The 25,784-nt window shown below is 37.5% G+C and overlaps 2 protein-coding genes across 2 annotated transcripts in view; one reads left to right on the top strand and one right to left on the bottom strand.

Annotated features, from left to right (window-relative positions):
• Window positions 1–25,784, bottom strand: part of LOC137005697 (gastrula zinc finger protein XlCGF57.1-like) — a 661,382-nt gene that overhangs the window by 493,634 nt on the left and 141,964 nt on the right. The window contains exons 9-10 of the mRNA XM_067366463.1: window positions 3,291–4,008; window positions 1,942–1,950 (exon numbers count right to left, since the gene is read on the bottom strand). Of these exons, the coding sequence (XP_067222564.1) occupies window positions 1,942–1,950; window positions 3,291–4,008 (727 nt within the window). The remainder of the gene's footprint in view (window positions 1–1,941; window positions 1,951–3,290; window positions 4,009–25,784) is intronic.
• The window catches only part of LOC137005779 (gastrula zinc finger protein XlCGF57.1-like), a 576,742-nt gene that overhangs the window by 22,491 nt on the left and 528,467 nt on the right, over window positions 1–25,784 (top strand). The window contains exon 3 of the mRNA XM_067366471.1: window positions 9,889–10,470. Coding sequence (XP_067222572.1) covers window positions 9,889–10,470 — 582 coding nt within the window. The remainder of the gene's footprint in view (window positions 1–9,888; window positions 10,471–25,784) is intronic.

Genomic DNA, 25,784 nt, shown 5'->3' on the forward strand with positions numbered 1-25,784 from the left:
ACGCGACGAACACTTTCGGAAACTGTCGCGCACTGTCATCCAGACCATCAGTACAGGACGGTGCATCAGTCACAACCAGAGAGGGCGATTCATTAACCCAAACACGTCCGCCGGCCAAGTTATTTCCAAGGATCAGTGAAACGCCATCAACAGGTAGAATAGGGTGTATACCAAGATCCACCACTCCATGCACTAATTCACAGGTCAAATCAACTTTATGCAGGGGTACGGATAATGTATTAAGCCCAATGCCACGAATCAAAAGCGAGCTACCAGTGTGCGATTCAGTTGAGAAGGGCAACACCGACTCCAAAATAAACGACTCCGATGACCCCGTGTCCCGGAGTATTTTCACTGCCACTTTCTAAACACTACCTGGAAGCGACACAAAACCATTAGAAATGAATGGTTCAAATAACTGCTGATGATCCTCTACATCCTCGGGTGCTAACAGCGATATTCCTTTTAAAGTACCCTCCTGATTCAATACATGAACAGAAGTAGCCAGGAGAGCAGGTTTCGCGGAATGAGCGTGTCTAACAAATTTTGATTTAAGCACTGGACAATTTGACTTCCAATGTCCTTTACCCAAACAGTAGTTACAGTTATCATAGTCACTTGTTGTTTTTTTCACAAAACGCCTAGCTGGACCCATAGGGACAATGGAAGAATTTCCCTGTGTATGATCCCGACGATGGGTGACAGGGTTTATGAATAAGCTCCCAGTCATCTACCAGCAGTGCAGCTTCTGAAGCAGTTTTAACCTGACGCTCCGCAACATAAGTGGCTATCATCTCGGGAAGTGTATTTTTGTATTGTTCAAATAAAACTAACTCTCTCAGCTTATCCATTGTTGTACTATCTGCTGCTACACACCAACGATCAAACTGCACAGTCAAATCTCTCACGAACTCAACATTTGTTTCATTCACCTTTCGTTGTAACGTACGGAACCTTTGCCGATAGCACTCTGGAACACGCTCATTAATTTTTAACACCGCCGCTTTAATGGCTTCATAATTCTGGCTGTCAGCATCAGATAGCGTAGAATAGGCTTGTTGCGCTTTCCCGGTTAAAGCGCACTGAAGCAGCATAGCGCGTTCAACATCACTCCAATCATACGCTACTGCGACTCGCTCAAATAGGAGAACACCTGCGTCCACCGGCTTACCCTCTTCATGTAACTCTAATCGACGCCTTTCAATCTCTAAACGCTGTTGCTCTAATTCTTGCCGGCTTTTCTCCAACTGCAACTCCATTTGGACCTTCTCACATTCCAAGCGACGTTTCTCACACTCAGTATCACATTGTATGAGCAACAACTCTTTCTGTTGCTCAAATGAAAGAGAACTTAAAACAGACAACGGAAGGGTAGTTGAAATAGGCGTACTTACAGCAGACAATGCAACTGAATAAGGCAATTTAGATCCTCTCAAGATTTTAAGATCACCCAGCGCAGTTTCAAGGACTAGCTTAATTCCATCTTTTGACCTTTTTTGATTATACGTCAACTCGATTTCATAATGCGCAGCTAATTCCAACAATTGCTCTTTGGTCATTTCCTTTAACAATTCTTCAGACGGAGACTGAAAAAATGTTTCAATAACATCGGTTGCCATAATTACCACTAATCACGCTTACGAAACACGCTTAACAAATATTACACCCACAACAAAATAAAGAATTTTTTTTTTTTTTTTTTTAAATAACAATCAAGGTTTATTTAAAGAAACTAAACCATCCATTTAACTAAACAAACCCTAGTCTTCAGTTGGCCCAAGACCGGGTACTTATGCACTAAATCCCGCAAGTTTGGAAAGAAGACCAATTACCAAGTCACCCTCCAAACCTCGGATGCGCCCCCGAGACAACTGCTCTAAGCCCCAAGCCAACCAAAAATAACAAACTAAAATAAAAAAAAAAATATGTGCACAAAGACACGCACTAAACCTACCCGGAAGGTTTGTTCTTTAAATAACCTACACCCAACATCTCATGTGTCACGATCACCGTCAGTTCCTGTCACTTCCTGGACTACATTCCCCATAATCCTCTCTGCCAATCACCTGCACTCACTCCACCAATCACTACACTAATCACCACACCCAGCTGCCATGCATTACCTGGACTATAAAAGGGACTCAGACAGAGATCCATTTGCAAGCTTTATTACAAAAGTAAGCGTGGTCGTACAGGCAAGGGTCTAAGCAGGGGCAAACAGGAACAGCAAGGGCTAGGCAGAATCGTTGTCAGGGTACAGGCAGTAGATCGAGGCAGGCAGATATCATTCACAGTCCAGGAAACAATAAACAGTCCAGAGGTATGTAGCAAAGAATCATAAACGGGTAACCAGACAGGATCAAGAACAGATAGGCAGACAGGATACAGGGAAACGCTCAGTAATGTTACACAAGTGAAAACAAGACTTCGCGATCAGGTGATGAGTGTGTGAGTCTTTTATAGTCCAGGTAATGCATGGCAGCTGGGTGTGGTGATTAGTGTAGTGACTGGTGGAGTGAGTGCAGGTGATTGGCAGAGAGGATTATGGGGAATGTAGTCCAGGAAGTGACAGAAACTGACAGTGATCGTGACACATATAGTCTGCAAATATAAAACACACCCCTCACTCTTTTTGTTAAATGTCAGTTTTAATGGCCAACAATAGCCAAATACCCATTATAAAAGTACAAGCAATAGGTATATAAGCTACAATAAAAAATAAAGCAAACAATTCAGTCAAACATACAAAACCAGCACTCTAGTAGGCTACAACAGTAAACTATAATGCCTAACTATATGAAGTTATGAGATTAAACTTTTAGTTCAACAAATTATACATTTATGAGACCAAAGATCACCCTTTAGATTTACAAAAGATGAATTATATTATCTTTAACCACTACAGAGTCATGAGAGCCAGCGTCAACCAAACCAACCAGCGTCAGAGCCAAACGTCAGAAGGATTAGCTGAGGTTAGGCTGTTCTCTGTGGGGTACATGAGCGCTGAGCGCCCGGTGATTGCCTGGATCTCACAACTCCAAATAGGTGCTTCTTTTTATCAGTAAACAACAAATTTGAGCTTTAAACCAGTACATTCCTACATGCCTGAACACTCTTAATTTTACATATCATGACATAATAACAGTAATATGTTTAAATTACACAGGTTTTCTACTATACTAATGACGCTTACTGGTTAGTGCGTGATGCATTCTGGGATACCTGGCTGTCTCAAGTCCTCACAAGTCACCTCTCGATGCATCCTCTCATGTGTTTTCAGTGATCCTGACTGACTGAATCTCTTGTCACACTGTGAACACTTGTAAGGTTTTTCTCCAGTGTGGATCCTCTCATGTGCTTTCAGAGTTGATAACTGACTAAATCTCTTGTCACAGTGTGAACAATTGTAAGGTTTTTCTCCAGTGTGAATTCTCTGGTGCACTTTTAAATGGTTTGCTGTAGTAAAAGTCTTCTCACACTCAAAGCACATGTACTCTCTCACACCAGTGTGTGTTTTCTCATGTTCTTGTAAATTATACAGCTGTGAAAAACTCTTTCCACACACAGAACATGAATGTGTCTTCTCCTTTGTATGAACTGTCAGGTGTCTCTTCAGGTTTGATGACTTTAGAAATGTTTTGTCACACTGATCACATGTGAACGGTCTCGCTCTGGTGTGGATCCTCATGTGTGCTTTAAGACTTGATGATCGTGTGAAACTCTTCCCACACTGACTGCATGTGTGTTGCTTCTCTCCGGTGTGGATCGTCATGTGTTCTTTAAGGTCTGATGATAGCGTGTAGCTCTTCCCACACTGATCACATGTGAATGGTCTCTCTCCGGTGTGGATCCTCATGTGTGCTTTAAGGCTTGAAGATTGACTGTAGCTCTTCCCACATTGATCACATGTGAACGGCTTCTCTCCTGTATGAACTCTCATGTGAACCTCAAGATGTTGTGTCTTTGAGAAACTCTTTCCACACTGAGTGCAGGTGAAAGATTTCTTGGCTCTTTTCTTTAGAAATGTCTTTAGTTCTTCACTCTCATTGCTTTCTTCCATCAGGTCTGAAATAAGAGGAAAACATTTCATTTAAATTTTCAGTACATCAAAATAAGTTAAAGAGAGAAATATGAAGTGAAAGGTCATAAAATTGAGTCTTGCTGTGATAGACAACTGCTCTAAAATATTCAGATCATTTTGATGCAGAGTCCAGAATTAATCAAGTATTGACATTTTATACAAATTGATTTTATTTTTCATTTTATTCATTTTATTTTAAAGTAAAAAAGTATCATGCCAATTACACAATTAGACATTTAGAAGACAATAAATACCAGAGTATATCAGGTATATCAGAGCTTGAGTTGAAGCTGCTTCATCGAGCCCCTCCTCAGTGGACAGCAAACCAAATTAGCTAACCTAATATAATATAAAGCTTATATGGGCAAACAATCTTGTTAGATGTATAACTGACTGTGGGACATACTGCAATGGCTGATCTGCTGTCTTCATTTAATTACCCAGGCCAGAATTGATTTTTGGGGTCTTTTTAATTTTAAAGTTTTTGGTAACATATGATTAGATTTTATCATACATTAAAATTGTAGATTTTTAATTATAGACTATTTATGTTGGTGAGACTATACAAACTATACAAAGATGCCAAAATGTGCTTGAAGACAAATATTACAATGCTATAAGGAGAATACAAAGTATAAAAACGAAATGAGGGGGAAAGGAAGAATGAGGGGTGGGTGGATCAAGTTTGGTCAAGGCGTGTCCTGTGTTTTATCTTAGCCTTTGCTTTAGCAGGAAAATCAAGCCTTACACATTTTTTAAATTTAAAACATTAGAGCATATTCCTGTAGTATTTAATTTATTTGCCTAAAACTGTGTAAATATTAAGGGCCGTTCACACTAGACTTTTCCTTCCACTGACTTCCATTCATGCACGTGTGAATGTGAGACACCAGAAACACAAGATCAAGTGAATTTTGCGGAGTGGAGAAGATGTAGAAGATTGCATATTCACTCAACCCTGTTACTTCTGACATGATTTTCCTCCTTTCAAAACCAGAGGATTTCTTAAAACTGTGACACCAGGAAGTGACATCATCTGGACTCATCATGGGAGGACAAGAGAATAATCTCAATCCATTGTCTCAGTTTTTACACAAATGAATGACTGCATTCATCAACCCTGTTACCAAAGTTACTGTAAGAAGAGATTTTGCTCAAGTTACACTCACAACCCTGTCAGCCATTCTGGAAAGTTCATTTACTTCATACATTTTGGTGTTTACAGTTTATTCTTAAAAATAACAGTGTTGAAAACTGTAAATTCTAGTAACACTCCTGGAAATTGTGAACCAGATATAAAACAAATGTAAAATATTTAGTTTGATCTGATGAATGTTGTTCATCATGAACAGGTGAAGAATAAACACCAACCTCTTTGTTCTTCAGTATCTTCAGTGTGTTTCATTCTGCAGGGTTCTGGATCACTCATGTTATTTCCAGTTTTCAGCTCTTCCTGAAGCTTCAGTGCTCCTCTGATGGGAATATTCCAGCATTTAAGCATGAACTGGGAGGAGCGTCACTGATAATGTGACTGCTATGGGAGGAGCTTCATTAATTCATTGCAGTGGGCGGGGCTTTGTTAACTGAACAGCAGATTGGCTGGAGGAGCTGATCTGCCCAAATCAAAAATAAATCAGTTACTGTGTTTGTTTTTATAGGGTTAAAGTCCAACTTCTTGCTGACAAATGGGTGAAATCTAGTGGGTTGAAGGAAAGTGGCAAAGTCTACATATTTAAAATGACAAAGAGTATTTTAATTGTCAGCTGATTCTCATTCTAAATATGCCTGAAATATGCTGGTTTCCCTTTGGTGCTATATTAAGCCTTTTTGTATTTCACCCATAAACTAAATGCATTCAGAATTTATATTGGTCTGTCGTAAAGCATCTTATGCTAATTCAGAACTTTATTCTGTTTCTTCTTTAAAGTAATGACAGATATCTAGAAAAGTAGTAAAAAACTGTAGGAAAAACAGTTAAAAGCACAAAGACAAAAATAATTGACACTTAAAGCTCATTTCATTGCTGTCAACAGACTGAGGGGATTTGTGGACCTCAAATATGAACAATTTACAGCAGATCTGAAGACATCAGCATAATAAATGAGGTGAAAACAGGAACTATTGACATGAAATAAAGAGTGTTTTCAGCAGTTTCTCTGTTAATATTGATGATCCTCAGACTATCAACACTCATTCAACAAGACATTCACATCATCTCACTTTATTCTGAGTGTTTGCTGTTAGAAACTGATTATTTGAGTCACAATGTGTGAGAAAATCCTATAAACTGCTTTAATTAAAGACAATACTGTTATTTCTCACAATGTGACACCAATAATACAAAAACAAACAATAATGGCACTCATCTTCAACAACCACTGCTGCTTAATTCCTATGAATTAACTATAACTATGAAACTTGTTTTGCATGTTTAACATGTAACAGTTTTATGTGCAGAAACTGAAAACTCTCCCTGTCTCAGACTCACAAATCCTGCTGGAAAGATCTCGCTTAGAGAAAAACTCTGAGATTTTACATTTCTACTTTAACTATTGCAGTTTTTGTAAATCTTTAATTCACTGTCCATAACATCATTATTTTTATGGTCATTTATCTAAAATGTTTTGCTTTTAATTTAGTTTGATGTTGTTATTAAACAGTGTTTCGTTTTGTTTCCGAATGAATCTGCGTTTTGAGCGAATCAATCGGGTGAATCAATGATTTAGTGGTGCACTCATAAAGAGAGCATTTACTTAATTCCTGAAGTAATTCCATTCAGCCGCTTGAACAAATCAAATGAATGAAAGACTCAATAACTCACTCATTAAGACATTTACTGCCAACTACTGGAAGTTTTAGATTCTTTTTTAGAGTATAACTTCAATAAATAAATCGTATTTCCATATTAATAATTATCATTTACTCACCCTCATGTTGAATCAAATACAATGTTTGAAGCTACTTTTTGTAATGTCTCTTAGATGATCTTTTGGGGATAATTCCTGAGCTAAATTTGACATGTGATTAAATTGCGATTAATTAGTCACCACATTGTGTAATTAATAAGATTAATTTATCTAAAACAAAATGTTTAGTTTTTATTTGGTAAAATGTTTAACAGCAGTGGTTGATGAAGATGAGTGCCATTAGTGTTTGTTTTTGTATTATTGGTGTCATATTGTGTGAAATATCAGTATTGTCTTTCATTAAAGCAGATTATAGGATTTTCTCATACATTGTGACTCCAATAACCAGTTTCTAACAGCAAACACTCAGAATAAAGTGAGATGATCTGCTAATGATCTAAATGTCTTGTTGAATGAGTGTTGATAGTCTGAGGATCATCAATATGAACAGAGAAACTGCTGAAAACACTCTTTATTTCATGTCAATAGTTCCTGTTTTCACCTCATTTATTATGCTGATGTCTTCAGATCTGCTGTAAATTGACACTTAAAGCTCATTTCATTGCTGTCAACAGACTGAGGGGATTTGTGGACCTCAAATATGAACAATTATTTTTGTCTTTGTGCTTTTAACTGTTTTTTACAGTTCTTTACTACTTTTCTAATATCTGTCAAAATTTTAATGGAGAAACAGAACAAAGTTCTGAATTAGCATCAGATGCTTTACGATAGACCGATATATAAATTCTGAATGCAGTTAGTTTATGGGTGAAATACAAAAAGGGGTTAATATATCAAAAAAGAAAATAAAGCATATTTCAGGCATATTTAGAAGGAGAATCAGTTGATGACATTCAAACACTGTATTGAAGGTTCACAGTGAAGCCTAAAATACTCTTTAATTGTCATTTTAAATCTTTATACTTTGCCCCTTTCCTTCAAACCACTAGATTTCACCTATTTGTCAGCAAGAATTATTTAATCATTTAAAATATAATGAAATTTAGTATGATATCTCTTATTTTTTATATATATTTTTATAAAGTACAGGTCAAAATAACTGATTCCTTTTTGCATTAAATATATCTGTTACACTAAATGATGATGGCACATTAAAACATTTTATTTTCACGAAAGTAATTTGAAACATTAAACACACTTCATTTAGTGGGTTTTCAATGTAAAATCACTTTTGTCCATTTCATTTGATGCAGACACTACAGTTTGATCTCTGGTCTTTAACCCTATAAAAACAAACACAGTAACTGATTTATTTTTGATTTGGGCAGATCATCTCCTCCAATCAATCTGCAGTTCAGTCAACAAAGCCCCGCCCACTGCAATTAACTTAATGAAGCTCTTCCCACAGCAGTCGCATCATCAGTCAAGCTCCTCCCACAGCAGTTCATCAATAAATGCAGGAATATTCCCATCAGACGAGCACTGAAGCATCATGAAGAGCTGAAAACTTCAAAGAACATGAGTGATCCAGAACCCTGCAGAATGAAACACACTGAAGATACTGAAGAACAAAGAGGTTGGTGTTTATTCTTCATTCATTCATGATGCTGAACAACATTCATGTCAGAAAGATTCAAACACTTCTGCACATTTAGAGAAACAGTAAACCTATGATACATAATGTTAATTTTTAATACTTGGTTTGAGAAACCGTCATATTAATTGTCAACATCAACTAAATATTTATTTTACATGTATTTCATATCTGGTTCACAATTTACAAGAGTGTTTCCAGTATTTAGGCATTTTCAATACAGTTTTCAACATTGTTGTTGGTTTTTTTTAGGAATAAATTGTGAACACCAAAATGTATGAAGTAAATGAACTTTCCAGAATGGCTGACAGGGTTGTGAGTGTAACTACTGTGACTGGCCCTTAATATTTACAGTTTTTAGGAAAATAAATTAAATATCAACTTAAAAGTTGATGTCAAAATATGGCTGTTAATAACACATTGGATAATTTGGGCACAGTCCTCTCTTATAACAGATCGCTAATGTTGACATGCATTTCCTGTAAAACTGCTTAGAAACGTTACATATTGTGAAAAGTGCTATACAAATAAATGTGAATTGACTTTAAATGAAAATGGATTTTGTCATTGATCAAATATATTTAATATTTCTCACTACAGAAACATGCTCTAATGTTTTCAATATAAAAATTGTCTAAGACTTAATTTTCCAACTACAACAAAAACTGAGATCAAACACCCTACAATAAAACAAACAAAAAAGCAATTTAAAATGCAAAAAAGAGGTTAAGTTCATTACAACAATGCTTTTTAAATTTCAGCCTATATGCAGCCGTTGAGTACTACAGCCTTTTTTTTATACCATCATATGTCACCAAAATTACCACAATTTTAGATTTTGGCTGCCTGAACTTGCTGGATTTTTTTTTTTACTTAAGTAAAGTAATATAACATAAAAAAATATATATCCTAAGTCAGGTATACATTTCTTATGTTTAGATTTATACCTTTGAGCAATTGATGTTATGTATTTCTTATTTTTAAATAGTCTTCTAAATGTCTAATTGTGTAATTGGCATGACACATTTTTACATGTCAAATAAAATGTTATACTTGATTCATTCTGTGCATCAGAATGATCTGAATATTTTATAGCAGTTGTCACAGCAAGTCTCAATTTTATAACCTTTCACTTCATATTTCTCTCTTTAAATTATTTTGATGTACTGAAAATTAAATGACTTTCTTTGTAATTTCAGAACTGATGGAAGTGAAGGAGGAGAGTGGAGAACTGAGTGAAGTGGAGGAGGAAGATCATGTCAAACCTGGAGAAAAACCTTTGAGTCGCTTAAAGACTAAAGAAATCTATCTAAGAAAAATAAATCTAAGAAATCTACAACCTGCACTCAGTGTGGAAAGAGTTTCTCAAGGAAACAATATCTTGAGGTTCACATGAGAGTTCATACAGGAGAGAAGCCGTTCACATGTGATCAGTGTGGAAAGAGTTTCACACAAAAAGGACTTCTTAAGAGTCACATGAAAGTTCACACTGGAGAGAAGCCACACACATGTAATCAGTGTGGGAAGAGCTGCACGCGATCATCAAACCTTGAAGAACACATGAGGATCCACACTGGAGAGAGGCCGTTCACATGTGATCAATGTGACAAAACATTTTGTGGGGAATCAGCCTTCAAGAGACACCTGAGAGTTCATACAAAGGAGAAGCCACATTCATGTTCTGTGTGTGGAAAGAGTTTTTCACTGCTGTATTATTTATATCAACATGAGAAAACACACACTGGTGTGAGAGAGTACATGTGCTTTGAGTGTGAGAAGACTTTTACTACAGTAAACCAATTAAAACTGCATCAGAGAATTCACAATGGAGAAAAACCATACAAGTGTTCACACTGTGACAAGAGATTCAGTGATTCATCAAATCTGAAAACACATGAGAGGATCCACACTGGAGAAAAACCTTACAAATGTTCACACTGTGACAAGAGATTCAGTCTGTCATCAAATCTGAAACGGCATGAGAAGATCCACAGCAGAGAGAAGCGGCACACACACGTGTGATCAGTCTGGAAAGAGTTTCTCTTTTAAAAATCAGCTGAAGATACACATGAAGCAGAAAAGCTGTGTAATTCAAACATACTACAGTTATGTCATGTAGTTTAAAGAGTTTTTCAGGCAAGAATATACTGGTTTAAAGCTCAAATTTGAGGTTTATTTTTAAAAGTAGTGCCTATTTGGTGTTTGGGCGCTCAGTGCTCATCTACCCCGCCGAGAACAGCCTAACATCGGCTAATCCTTCTGACATTTGCCACTGGTTCTGATGTTTCTGTAGTGGTTAAACATGAGATATAATTAATCTTTTGTAATTCTAACAGGTGATCTCTGGTCTCATGAATCTATAATTTGAACTAAAAGTGAAATCTCATAACTTTATATAGTTTTATATATTAGAGTTTACTGTTGTGGCCTATTTGAGCACTGACTTTGTATGTTTGATGAATCATTTTATTGTAGCTGCTTGTACTTTCATAATGGCTATTATTGACCATTAAAACTGACATTTAACAAAAAGAGTCAGTGTTGTGCTTTATATTTGTAGTGTTACAAGCTCTCATAGTCTATGGTTGGGAGACAGTAAACAAGGTTAAATTAAATTAGAAAGAGAAACAAAACCAAAAAACATGGAGGGTTGCCTTCAGTCCTCTGCCCCAGAAATGTGAATGAGCCACTTATTTATATAATATTTATTTTAATTATGCAGGGAAAATGGAAGCAAACTGTCTTCAGGAGAGGGGCTAGCCAAAACAACAAACAAAAGAATTACTAACTGTTAGAATGAAAACTAAATGACCTATGCAGGTAAAAGAAATAAACAACATAGGCTTCCCTCCACTCCTTGGCTAACCAAAAACAGGCATAAACATTACAAAAGAAAAAGTGGCACCCCCTCCCTACAGCTTCCTTTAACATAAAATTTATTTAATGTAAGAAAATACAATACCTTTTAGTTACCAAAACAACGTTAGAAACAAAAAAAAGAAACCACTTCCTGGTAACGATAGGCCTCAGGGACAAGTTTGTACGCTAGTAACACTGCAGACTTGACCATGTCATAGTCAAGAGAGCTTTCTATAGGTAGAGATGAGCAAACTTCCTGGGCTTTTCCTGTAAGGCTACACTGGAGTAACAGAGCCCACAAATCTTTCGGCCAATTTAATTTATTAGCAACACATTTGAATGCAACAAAGTAAGAGTCGACTTCTGTTTCTCTGAATGGAGGCACAAGTCTTATATACTTACTGGCATCAAAACTATCACTAGAGGGTGCATGCGAAAAATCCTCAGTGTCTGTACAGAAATTAAGGGTGATGAGACTGACGTAGGTCTAGTACTGGGGTAGGCAAGTTCGGAGTAAATGCGTTAAATCAAACTCCAAAATAAATACCACTGCTACAAATACTTACAATACTTTCCTCCACACCTACAGTCGAAAACAGTCAAACAATCTTTAGAGAAAAGTACTTACCACCAGCAAATTAAATGGACGGACAAGCTCTCCCAGTCTAGGGTCAGGAGACAGTAACAGGGTTAAATTAATTTAGAAAGAGAAACAAAACCAAAGAATGTGCTTCTTACAGTCAGACTGATGGCTGGGCCCATAGTGATTATTTTTCTAAAGGCCCGCTTTTCCGGTTTGATAATGAGAGGCTCTTTTAGGCTTAAAAGAACCCTAAATTCCATCCTTTAATGTGGAAAATGAGAAATCTTCGGTCTTCGAGCCGCTGAAAAGTAAGCTGGGTCTATTTTATGTTTAAAAATGGCCAGAGGTCCAGTATGGCCGCTCGGGTGCCTCCTCCTTCTCGGAGCAAGTCGCAGAGACGGCAGGACTCGAAGAGGAAGAAGCAGGTTTTAAGGGAGGTGGTCAATCGCAGATGCCAGCACCATCTGTAATCGATTACCTTTCATTGTGAGGGTGACTTTACACCTGCCCTTGCCCCTTCTTCCTCCGCCTCTTGGGTTTTTGATTCGTTTAACATACTCTGGCACTTCTTAAACAGTCAGGCTAATGGCTGGGCCTTTGATGAATATTTTTCTAAGGGCCCGCCTTCTAGCTTGATAATAAAAGAATCTTTTTTAGGCTTCAAAGAACCCTAGATTCCATCCTTCCTTGTGAAAGAAAAGGAAAAGAGGAGTCTTCGGTCTTCAAGCCGCAGGAAGGTAAGCTGGGTCTATATTTATGTTTCTAAATATGTTGACCTTGTGTTCCTGTATAGTTTTTCCTGAGTATGTAGTCGGAAAAGGTAAGGGGTTTTTGGGCAAACTAAAGTTTGAGTTAGTACTCGTCAGTTCAGTTAATATTTATGTCTAGTGTCGGCCTTAATCGGCTGCCTGACATTGTTTGCTTGTTGATCTTCACTTTATTAACTCATATTCAGTGGAATTCAGAGGTGAAGCCCAGGCATTGCTATGCTTCGTGTGGCCCTGTAGGCCTACAGCTTACCGGCCCAGGCTAGGACTGGGTTTAGGTGTTTATTATTATAAATCACCCTTTGTATTACTATCCCTTGGTATGTTGTATAGTTCCTAGTTCTGGCCTCCTCTCAGAGTATTGTGGCGGAATGTGTGCTCCTCTTGTTTTAAGAGTAAAAGGTGTTTTTACTGAGTGCATGGCCTGTTGGGTGGTGTGGTCATGATTGCCACTAGCCGATGCAACGTGTTTGTGAGTTGTAGGCCTTCTGGGCCTCCTGTGTAACATGTTGGCATTCGTTTGTGTACTCCTCTCACTTTGAGAGTAACGTGTTTTACTGAGTACATTGCTGAGTGGCTGGCCTCTCAGGGTGAGTTTTATAGTAAACTTTACTGTGGTTTGGTTTTCTAAATTTCCTTCCTTGAGCCTGGTTTATGTTTATACTTTAGCTCTAGTTGAGCTAAGTAGCTACCTCATAAGTAGGTTGGTTCTATTTTGCTCCTAGAACTTTAGTGGCCACTAGACTAATGCCACATGTTTACAAGTAATAGGCCCTCGGGGCCTCCTTTGAGAGCATGTTGGTGTATGTAATAGTGTACTCCTCTCGCTGAGAGAGTTTTAGAGGTGTTTTACTGAGTACACTGCTGGTTGGCCAGGGCCCCAGGTGACTTATTGAACCTCTCTGTAGTTCATTTGTTTGTCCTCCCTGGAGCTTGAAACACTGCCACGAGCTGACACAATGTATCTGTCTGAAGTTGTAGGCCATTTTTTGGGCCTCCTTTAGATTATGATGGCGTATGTTGTACTCCTCTTGCTTTAAAGAGTAAAAGGTGCTTTTACTGAGTACACTGCTCATTGGATTGTATTAGGTGGACTGTTATGTGGACACTTTACAGTCTTATCTGCTGTTGCTGTTGTGTGGTTGTTTCTTGCTCCCAGCAAGATTGGTGTTCAAGGTGAGTGGCCTTGACAGGCCGCCCTTGGATTTTTCCCACTCCCACTTCTGGGGTTGTGACTTAAGCAGAATAACACGTATGAGTTTCTATTCCACATAGAACTATTTTCATGTTGTAGGCCCCTCTCTGGCCTCCATGATTATGTGCCTACAGTATGGTCTATCTGTTCGGTTGAGCTTTGTACTCCCCTGCTAGGGTTGTCTTGTATAGTGCTTAGCTCCCTAAGCTGATTTTAGGTTGAAGGCTTCCATGAGGCCCTCCATTGAGGATCAGCACCAGGCTGGTTTGTGCTCCCCTGTAGCAGGTTTCTCAGTGCACAGCCTCCTCAGTGCAAATAATCAAGCGCTGAGTAGATCCTAGGATTGAGCAGATTACACTCCCCTCAATAAGAGGGTTCATAGCATTCAGCTGAGTTCTGCTCTCCAGGATGCCCATCTCTACACGTGGGTTTGAGTTGCTTACTGCCTTTTTGCAGTCGCTCTTACTTGCTGTCTTCTCTGAAGAATGCGTTGTTGAGATTCTGTATTCAGACAGGGTTGGCCAATGCCAAGTTTGTCCCCCGTCAGACCAGGTTGGCCTCCCTGGTGGCATTGGAGTGACTACGTTCCCCCTTCTAGTGTTTCCTTTCGGTTCCAGGGCCACATTCCCTTAAAGGGAACTTCTTTCCTCTGAAGATTTGGTCCCAGAAGCCTTGGAGCAGCCTTGGTAGGCTTTCTACAGAAGGCCTCTTTGAGGTTTAGCTTGGGCTGTTGGCTGTAGGGAATGTTGTCACTGACAGCCTTTGTGTGACCCGAGGGTGAGTTGCTATCTGATGTTTCTTTCGAAACTGCTTGATGTCTAGCCATCTTATGGCATGTACTTTCCTTAAGCATGGCGGTGTGGGTATATCATTCCCCATAGCATTCTGAAATGCAGAGTTGAGTTCCCTTTCAAAAGGGAACATCTCAGGTTATGTATGTAACCATGGTTCCCTGAGAGCAGGGACTCTCAAGACTCTGCGTTGCCCAGACGATAAGATACTAACTGATTCTCTAGGCGCTCCTTATATACTTCTGGGTCACGCTATGATGATGTCATAGGCTGTCGCCGGCCAATAGAATTGGAGTGGTTTGATACTTGGCTTTCAGACATCGGTTCACGTGTGACATTCCCCATAGCGTTCTGTTCTCAGGGAACAATGGTTACATACGTAACCTGAGACGGTTTCCTACATTTTTTTAAATATAATTTAAAGTCGAGGAGAATTTCCAAAAGCCTGGACCAAATATTACACAGCATTCAAAAATTTGCTAGACCTGGCACCAATATAAAGGACTATAGAGTGATGCAGGTATGACATCACTTTGTAGGCCAAAACCCGGAAGCAAGTTAGCATTTTAGGACTTCCGGTTCCATTGCCCTAAAGTCAATGGGTTTTTTTAATGGGTTTTTGCTAAATCTCCTGAAATAAGGTCTGTTGTTCAAAAAGCCTCTAAATATTTTCACGTTTTGATCTATGACATAAAACACACCAGTTATAACCTGCTTGTGATTTTTTTTTAAACTTTATTGTGTCTTAAAAAGTGGCAGGGACTTTTGACGTCATCATGACAAACAAGACATTTGGACAGCATTTCTCATGAAAAAGTGGATAAGTATTCATACACAGCACAGATCATAATCAACAAGTATGTTTTTAAATAAAATTGTTTTTTAATAAAGTTTAAGGAAGCTTGGTGGTGGTGACGTTGATCCGCGACCATGGTGTGCTGTAGTCCGTTTATAGCCTACTGTTAGCTTTTTATATCTGATGACTTTATTTAGGTTTCACAATGTATGTTGTGTTAACTTGTAAAGATTATCTTGATAGATAAAACATGTAAGTGTCATAACCCTACATAGGGTTTCGATTGAGGGAACCCTAACTTACCTTCAATGCCGCTAACTTACCTACAAAGTGACATTATACCTGCACCACTGCTCATGTTTGGAAGGTATTTTATCTTATATTAAAAAACAACAACATTCAAATGGCATTTTAGTATTATAAAGGGTTTACATTGTTTTGCTGATCATGTCTATTTTCAGGGCTCCTAGGAGTATTTAACAGCAGGTTTAAAGGATGAAAAAGAGTCTGAATCTTCGGGTAAAAAGGTAGTACAATTATATGTATTTTAACAAAAAAGCTCTGTTTCTGCTTCTGTAATAAAGTCAAAAATTAAATAGTTTCTAAACTTTTTAATTTAATTTTATGAATATACCTTTTAAAATATTAAAAGAACAGTATGTTTCTCATGATAATGTTGATAAGTTACCATGAGGTTACCATGAGCTTTATTTATCAGGAAACTTCAGGGATCAAGAGTGGCTCAAAAGTGAGATATATCAGCTATGTAAAGTTATTCAGTTTATTTTTAATTTGAGTTTGCGTTTGGAAAGAGTGCCAGAATTATGGAAAACATCTTGTGTGGTACCTGTACCCAAGATTACTACCCCTAAAGAACTAAATCATTATAGGCCTGTTGCATTAACATCTCACCTAATGAAAACATTGGAGAGGTTGGTCCTCGACCATCTCCAACCCCTGGTGTGTTCTACTGTGGATCCATTACAGTTTGCCTATAAACAGGGTATTGGAGTTGATGACGCAGTGACTTTTCTCGTGCATCGAGCACTCTCTCATTTGGAGAAAGCCGGAAATACAGTCAGGATTATTTTTTTCAATTTTTCAAGTGCTTTTAATACTATTAAGCCTTCAGTACTCAAGAACAAGATAGAGAGAGCTGGAGTGTTTCCTAGTTTAGTTAACTGGACTACCGACTACCTCACAAATAGACCCCAGTATGTGAGGTTGCAGGACTGTGTGTCTGATGTTGTGAGATGTAGCACAGGGGTTCCACAAGAAACGGTCTTAGCTCCATTTTTATTTACTTTATATACATCTGATTTTCGGTTTAATTCGGCTAGTTGTCATCTTCAGAAATTTTCAGATGACACTGCAGTTGTTGGGTGTATAACTGATAATAATGAAGATGAATATAGAGAATTGATTATGAACTTTGTTGATTGGTGTAAGCTAAATTGTCTTGAGCTTAATGCAAGTAAAACCAAATAAATTATAATAGATTTCTGAAAGAACACGCAGTCTGTACTTCCTATAAAAATATTGGGGGCGTGGATATTGAAATTGTGAAATCCTACAAATATCTGGGAGTTTACTTAAATAATAAATTGGATTGGTGTGACCACATTAATTACTTGTACAAAAAGGGCCAGAGTCGTGTTCACTTGTTGAGACAGTTGAGATCTTTTGGGGTTTGTCAAATCCTGTTAAGGACTTTTTATGATACTGTAGTAGCTTCTATTATTTTTTATGCTGTGGTTTGTTGGGGTGGGGGGATTTCTGGGAGAGACAAAAACAGACTTGACAAACTGATTAGGAAGTCAGGCTCAGTTATAGGGTGCTCTTTGTCCTCGGTTGATGAAATTGAGCAAGCAAGGATGGTTAGTAAATTGTCTTCCATCATGAAGTGTATATCTCACCCCCTCCATGACAGTGCAGGCTATGTGCAGTTCATTTAGTGACAGATTTATTTATCCACGTTGCTCTAGGGAGCGTTACAGAAGGTCTTTTCTCCCAACTGCTGTGAGATTATTTAATCAATTGTGATCATGACTTGAGTTTGATATGTCTGATATGGGTTTGTTAATAATGTATTTATTGTAGTATGTTGTGCTGCTGTGACAATTGAATTTCCCCTTTGGGGATTAATAAAGTAAATCAATCAATCATTCAATCAATCAAATAATACATTCAACTACATATATTCAAATAAGTAAATTAATAAACTGACTTGTGCATTATCTTGAGCCAGGCAAAAAGGTCCATGTGTGAATTCTCAAAGATTGAACCCTTCGTAATCTCCTGTGAAAAGATGAAATACAACGTTAAAAATCATGACATTTGATAAATGCACAAAAGTTAGATAAAGCTTACTTTCTTAATGATCTATACAGATAGTGTCACACAACATTTACTCACTTATGACAAATCGGAGCAATATTTCACTGTAGACCAGGTAACTGAGGTTTTAATGACAGATACAACAGTTCCAGCTCTCTGATTCCTAACACTGTTGTCTGACACACATTCATAAAATGTCTAATATATTTTTGGCTATAGACTTGCTGCTAAAATGATACCAGGTTTAGAGGAGAATTATGCTTTCTGATATGTTGCATACAAACATGGATTTACAGTAATTAAATTACTATAATGTAATGAAAATGATTTGGTTATTTAGACTGAGGGAATTTTCTGTTGCTTGTGCATTAGGTAAGGTCCATATAGCAATCCAGTTACACAGGCTCCATCCCAAAAGTGTTCAGTGGGGGTCCCACCAAATTTCACCCACAAGTCTTAAACCTATTCAACGAATCTGCTACTCAAACAATAATGTAATTAGGTTTTTTTGGCATTTGCACATTCCAGTTCAGAACCGCCACCAGGGGGGCAAACAGTTTAGTTTTATACCGACAATTGATATACTGATTTCTTGGTTTAGTGCAGTCCAATCAAGTCCTTCCTTTTAAAAAACCCCCTCTAATATCATGTTTTTATCTGTAAAAATATTCCTCTCTCACGGTGATCTCTCTGTGGGTTTTGTGATTGTTGTCATTTATGTAGGGAAAACACCCTAGGAAGTAAAATTAGCTCAAATGAAATATTTAGGGAATTATAAAGAGTTTTTTTAGATTACGACCGAGCAACTGATTCGTCCAGCGTCCATTTGCTCGAGCCGTAATAAGCTCTTGTAACGGATATAAATATCCAACAATCGTGAAAACACTGATTAGAGCAGGTAACTTGATCACAGTTTAAGACATTAAATCATAAAGCACATAATACAAGACACTTTCCTTTTAAAATCTACAAGAGATTTTATTTATTCTAACACAAACTAATCTAACACAAAGGCACGCACATACACACACACACATTCATACGCGTTGCAGTAAGAAGGAAATGGGAGAGAAAGAGTTTTGAAAGAGAGAGAGAGAGAGAGAGAGAGAGAGAGAGAGAGAGAGAGATCTGATTAACCGAATTCCTATCAATGCATTTCAAGGACCAGAACGAACCATGAATCATTCATTTATGCACCAGTTCAGTTTTGGTCTGGAGGTACTTGCTTGCGTTGACTTAAAGGTGAATTTCCCTCGTCGTGCAGAGAGGGGTTTCCCAAGTCGATGATTGGTCCAGATCAGGTCCGTGTGGAACAATGAAGGAAGTCTCTTTGTCGCTGGAGTTGAAGCGGCAAAAGTCGTTGGTTGAACTTTGCGGCGAAACGTAGGACACGAGACTTTCAGCGGTAAAGGAAAATTAAGTAAAGAAAAGAAAAGTGAGTGAAGGTTGGATGGCTTGAATGAGCGGCTGGTCTGTTCTTCTTGTTACTCCATTGTTCTTGGTACTCTGGTCATGGTTTCTCTTACCAGAACTAACCAACTCCAGTTCGTTTACTAACCAACTTCTCTCCCCTCACTATCTTGCAATATGATCATTTAAACTTAGTTGTTTGTCACACCTCTGAGGAGTCTTGGCCAATCAGACATTGTCCTGTTTCAAGAGGGCCTTCCTCTGCCCCCAATAAAACATAAGTGTCACATCCCGGTCTGTCTCTGCTTTAGCAGAGTGCCATTTTAACATAATTGCTATTAAATGGAATACAATACATTTTAAACAGATTTCATTCAAGTCAGGATATAGGAAAGGGAGAAAGAATCAAATTAAGTCCAAATAAGGCATACTTTCAGTCATTCAGTCAAGAGTTAACACATTTACATGAATTGTGAGTGTTTCTAAAGCCTAACTGTTTACAGGTAGTACTTGTGGACACATAATGCAAAATGTATGTAGTTAAAAGATGTTTGATAAGTCCGTTAAAATTGTTGGAACAATTTTGAAGCAGATTTATTTGTTCAATAGTCTCTTTGGCTCTCCTGTGAAGTAAGGAAACAAAAGGGTCTGGATTGTCTCTCTGTCTTCTTGGGTGACCCTTTGGTATGTCGCTTCTGCTATCAGGAAGCATGTGTCGTAAAAGTAATCAGCCTGGCTTTATCTGCAGACGGTCCGGAGCCGGAACCTCAATTCTGAATTAGAATTATGTTTTGAAAGAATCATCTAAAGGATTCATTTGTCTGGTTCGTCCACAGTTCTTACATTTATAATTAACATCTCAAACAAGCCTACTAATGAACTTATGTGACATCATTAATAGGAAGTGACATCATAGAAGTCTTCACCTTCTTTAATAATTATAACTAAATTATATTTTGAAGGTAGGCTTGTTTGAGATGCGCCTAACCTCGCCTGAAGTTCAGCCGAGAGTAGGCGGCTGCAGTGAGGAGAGGAGTGAAAAAAGTGCAGGACAGACGGACAGTTTTCTGTTCTCCTAGTGGATCATCAGAAACTACGAGATCAAAGGCGGATATCACGGGATTCACACTCTGTGTTGCTGATAAACTGGATTAAATTTAAGTTATGTTGCTTTTATATAAAAATAAACACAATGAACAAGACACCCAAAGTACTTGTTATTTATTTCCATTCAAAAGATGTGTGTATCACTCATTTTAAATTTAATTATAGACATGTTTTTATATATATTTTTTATAAATGACAACAATCACATAACCCATAGAGAGATCGCACTGTCAGAGAGTTTGAGAATATTTGCACATAAAACATAAAATTTTAAAATCGTAAAATCATGGTATTAGAGTTTTAAAATCAAACATTTTAAAAGAGATCAATACATCACGGTTGTTTAAACCAATAAGCTTTAAGCTGTGTCTTCAGCAAGTCGTTTCCCATCATGCTTTTGGTCAGCGCAGTCGGTGGAGAGCAACTGCAGAATCTGATGAGTCCGCCTCGCCCTCGCGAGAGGTTTTTGACGCACGTCGGCATGACATCAGAGCAAGGCAGCCCACCCTCGGACACAATTCTAACCGGCATGCATCTCGCGGTGATCGGTTCTGTGCAGAATTTAATCATCTCAATGCTGTTGGTAAGTGTAATTTTATCGTGGTAATTTTGTCTTTAATTTCAACTAAGTATTACAAAAATGTGTCAAAAAACTACACTCACCTGAAAAACAAACAATAGGAAATCTGATGAAACATTGAAAATTAATTTAATACAAACTTAAGAAAACACCACAGAAAACCGGATAATAGGAATTCCACAATTACCTGAAAAAAAAAAAAAAAAATAAGTATAATGCTCACCTGAGAAAATACATGAACAACAAATGATTTTTATTTTTTATTTTTTGAAACAATATTATATAGGTGCAGCTCCACAAATTACAGATGGGACACACTGCAGGACAATGACGGAAAGCTCATCCACTATTAGAACCTGTTAACACTGGTGTTCCACCCAGTTATGCTCCGTTCCATCCTGTTAGTTCCATCCTGTTCATCCTGTTAGTCATTTTATATAATAATTTGACAGCAACATTACATTTTTGGCATACTTTTGTCTTATTTTGTGAGGTGAGGAGGACTAACAGCATATATATGTTTTTGAACAAAAAATGTGTATTATTTACCACCCTATTGGCAAAAATGGCCACAAAAAAGGACCTATTCTTAATAATGAAGACATATTATATTCATCAATAATTGTTTTGTTATTTTTTTGAAAATAAAAAAATAATAAGATGGCATAAGTGACATATACTATCCAAGAAAAGCTCATTTTTGTTTAACATTTACATTATTAACATGTTGTGATGACTATGCATATGTCCCTAACAGGGTGGAATATTTTCATGGCCAGTGTCTGGACAATCTACCTATAATTATTATTTTTTGAGTCGCCGAGCTTGACCAATATGTATCCTAATAGTTAAACGTCACTATTTTGGTAGAATGCAAAAAACATAAAAATCATGTACCTTTTTTTCCAACACTTATGAAGCCAAAATGTTACTGCATACCAGGAATGACCCATGAATGAACTCTGCTTAATGAACTCATACAACCTTTTTACCAAATTTGTTCGTATCATATTTAATACAAAGATGGTAAAACAGTCTATGCATTTCTGTGATTGTAGACAATGCAGCGTCTGAGCAGGACTTTTATTTTGGAGCGGCGGCATGATGTCATAAGACTGCGCCGCGGTCCTGCATCTGTTGTGATTCTTCTGAATAAAGGTTTGTTTTAAGAACTTGAGCTGTTTTAATCGACAGAAACAGTACAATGATTAATAGTTGTGTGTTTTGTTTTAAACAAGCGATGTGAGTTTATTTACTATTTAATGTAACATTGTGATTCTTTATCTAACTGTAATGAAGGATATTTGTGTGAGTAAAACTCATCCACTGATGAGAAACAGTAAACCTGCGTCTCATTTCTCTCTCTATAAATCATAAATCAGTTTATCATGAACACGAGTTCAGTCTCTGGAGAGTCATGATGGAGAAACTTAACTTTTCAACTGTGAGTCAATTGAGTCAAACACTTTGAACAATGATTCAGTGAATCACGACTCGTGCTGCTCAAACAGTGAACATGAACGAGAACAACAAACACTAACAAACTAACTAAACATGTTTTCATCAGTCATAAATGCCTAAATATGAAGTTTATTCATTTGCAGCGTTAGTTTTTAGAGATTTTGTCTAACAAGGTCATTTAAGACCATTAACTCTGTTAATTATTCTCCTAAAGATGGTGTTTAAAACAGAGAAGAGTGAAGATATAAAGATGGAGTTTATTAAAGATGAGACTGAAGACATGAAGATGGAGATTAAAAAAGAGGAGGAGAGTGAAGATATAAAGATGGTGTTTATTAAAGAGGAGGAGAGTGAAGACATAAAGATTGAGTTTATTAAGGATGAGACTGAAGACATGAAGATTGAAGAAACACTGAGTGTGAAACATGAAGAAACTGAGGAACAAACAGGTTGGTTTTACTCTTCACAGCTGAACTCAGTCATTTGATCCTTATAAAAATGTTCAGCTCTACAGATATAGAGAATATACAGTATAATCTTACAGAAAAGTGTCCTAATTCACTCTCAACTTCTTTAAGTTCACTTACTTGAGTTAGAGTTTGTAATTAAGCATTATTAACTCATTACAATAGTGAGTAAATGTAGTAATGTGTAACTATATCACTTTAAATTCAGTGTTTCCATTAAGGGTGCGTTCACACTTGTAGTTTGGTTCATTTGGTCTGGACCAAAGAAGAAAAAAAAACATTTAGTCCTGGTCCGATTAGCATTCAGATTAGCAATTTTATTTAGCAGTGGTGAGCGTCCAGCGTGCGACACGGTAAACAGATCAACATTGTAAACGAAATTCTACAAAACTTCAGTGAAAAAAAAAAATAAATAAAATGATCATGCAACGCGATAAAATAGCTTCTATTCCCTGCAAACGATACCATTAAAAATGTTAACGTTCCACTTAATGGCAGAAACAAAATAAAAGGTAAGCAAGAATCCGTATTAATTTCAGTACGAGTAATAGAGGGCGATCCTGTCAAAATGGCGGCACCGCCCCGGCATGCAACGAGGCGTGAAGTCGGTTCGTATTCTCTATTGCCTATTTTGAGACGGAACTTACCGAACCGCCAAAACAATGCTGTTTTCTGAGGTAAATGCGCTCGCTGTGTGTGCGTTGCCTGCGTGTGATGGTATTTTGGCCAGCTGGGAACTCGTGAAGAGCTTATAAAATGTGTAAAGTAGTCAAAACAGCGGCGGGAATCCATCCGTCACACACACAAACTATCTGCTGCGCAGAGACGCGCATCTGATGCCTGTGATGGGCAAACTCGCAACTATGACAAGAAAAACCCACATGCGTGAGGATTCTGTCCTTTTTATGGTCTCGTCTTCCTGTTTTTGGTTCGTTTACATGTCTTTGGTCCGTGTTGCGTTCACATATCATTCGAACCGCACCAGAGTTCGTTTGGAAGCGGACCGAGACCCATCTTTTCAGCGGTCTCGGTCCGCTTGTTTGGTGCGGGCCAGGGTTCGGATAGCAGCGTTCACACATCTTCAAATGAACCTCACTAACTGAGCAATCGCACCAGGGTTCGTTTTAATAGAACCAAACGTGAACGCACACTAAATCTGATCCTGGACCACAAAACCGCGGGTACAAATATACAAATATACCCGCGCAAGTTGCAGAAAATATTAGTAAATTAGTAAGCAGCTACCTAATTCAGTAACTTGCTAACTAATAATTTTGATGCGATATAAGGTCAGTAAGAGATTCATTGTGCAGTGTAGCCAGCTTCATTGTTTATTACAGGAGTTTACACAACAGTGCAGAACTTGAAGTTTGAAAATTATATAGATCGACATGATGATAACCAGCATTGGACGGGACAGAAAATAACTAATAGACCTGCCACATATTCAATTACGTGTTATGGGTTTCTTTGTTGTTCATCGACTTTGTCTTTGACTTAAACAAAACATTAAAGGTGCCCAAGAATGCTTTTTCACAAGATGTAATATAAATCTAAGGTGTCCCCTGAATGTGTCTGTGAAGTTTCAGCTCAAAATTTTTATAACTGCCTATTTTGGGACATCATCATAAACAATTCACTGATTTACACTCGATGCCGCCCCTTTAAATGCTCACGCTCCTTGCCAAACGAGCTCTCGACTATATTACAGCGCATTTACAAAGTTCACACAGCTAATATAACCCTCAAATGGATCTTTACGAGATGTTCATCATGCATGCTGTATGCATGGTTTGAATTATGTGAGTAAAGTATTTATTTGGATGTTAACGTTTTATTCTGAGTGAATTTGAGGCTGTGCTCCGTGGCTAATGGCTAATGCTACATTGTTGGAGAAATTTATAAAAAATGAAGTTGTGTTTATACATTATACAGACTGCAAGTGTTTAAAAATGAAAATAGCGACGGCTTTTGTCTCCGTGAATACAGTAAGAAACAATGGTAACTTTAACCTCATTTAACAGTACATTAGCAACATGCTAACAAAACATTTAGAAAGACAGTTTACAAATATCACTAAAAATATCATGGATCATGTCAGTTATTATTGCTCCATCTGCCATTTTTCGCTGTTGTTCTTGCTTGCTTACCTATTCTGATGATTCAGCTGTGCACAGATCCAGACGTTACTGGCTTTTGTAATCCCTTAAACATGAGCTGGCATTATGCAAATATTGGGGCGTACACCCCGACTGTTACATAACAGTCGGTGTTATGTTGAGATTCGCCTGTTCTTCGGAGGTCTTTTAAACAAATGAGATTTATAAAAGAAGGAGGAAACAATGGAGTTTGAGACTCACTGTATGTCTTTTCCATGTACTGAACTCTTGTTATTCAACTATGCCAAGATAAATTCAATTTTTGAATCTAGGGCACCTTTAAAATAGTTCCAATATTTTTTGCTTTACTAGTTACGAGAATAGTTTGTCATAATGTATGATTAAGAGCTCATATTAAAAACAGATTTTATAGTTAAGTCATGGCAATAAACTATGGAAGTGTCTGCTGCTAAATAAAAAATTAAAAAGGTAATTGCAACTTTTTATCTCAAAATTTTAAAAAAATCTGACCTTTCATAATTATGTATAATATATAAACTCGCAATTGTGTTAAGTCAAAATTACAAATTGCATAACTGTGAAATAAACTCGCAATTGACCCTTCACCGGGAGTTTGATTGACACGCGATCTAACCAATCAGAACGCAGAATCCGCCATTTTGTCCGACAAAGCAGTCACGAGTTACAAGATTAACTTTGGTGGAGTTAAACTTGAAAAATTGTGTATATTGACATCTCTGCAATGTATTTTTCACTGTGTGTGGCGTGA

The sequence above is a fragment of the Chanodichthys erythropterus genome, chromosome 3 (genome assembly GCF_024489055.1).
Source record: "Chanodichthys erythropterus isolate Z2021 chromosome 3, ASM2448905v1, whole genome shotgun sequence".
Lineage (NCBI taxonomy): Eukaryota > Metazoa > Chordata > Actinopteri > Cypriniformes > Xenocyprididae > Chanodichthys > Chanodichthys erythropterus.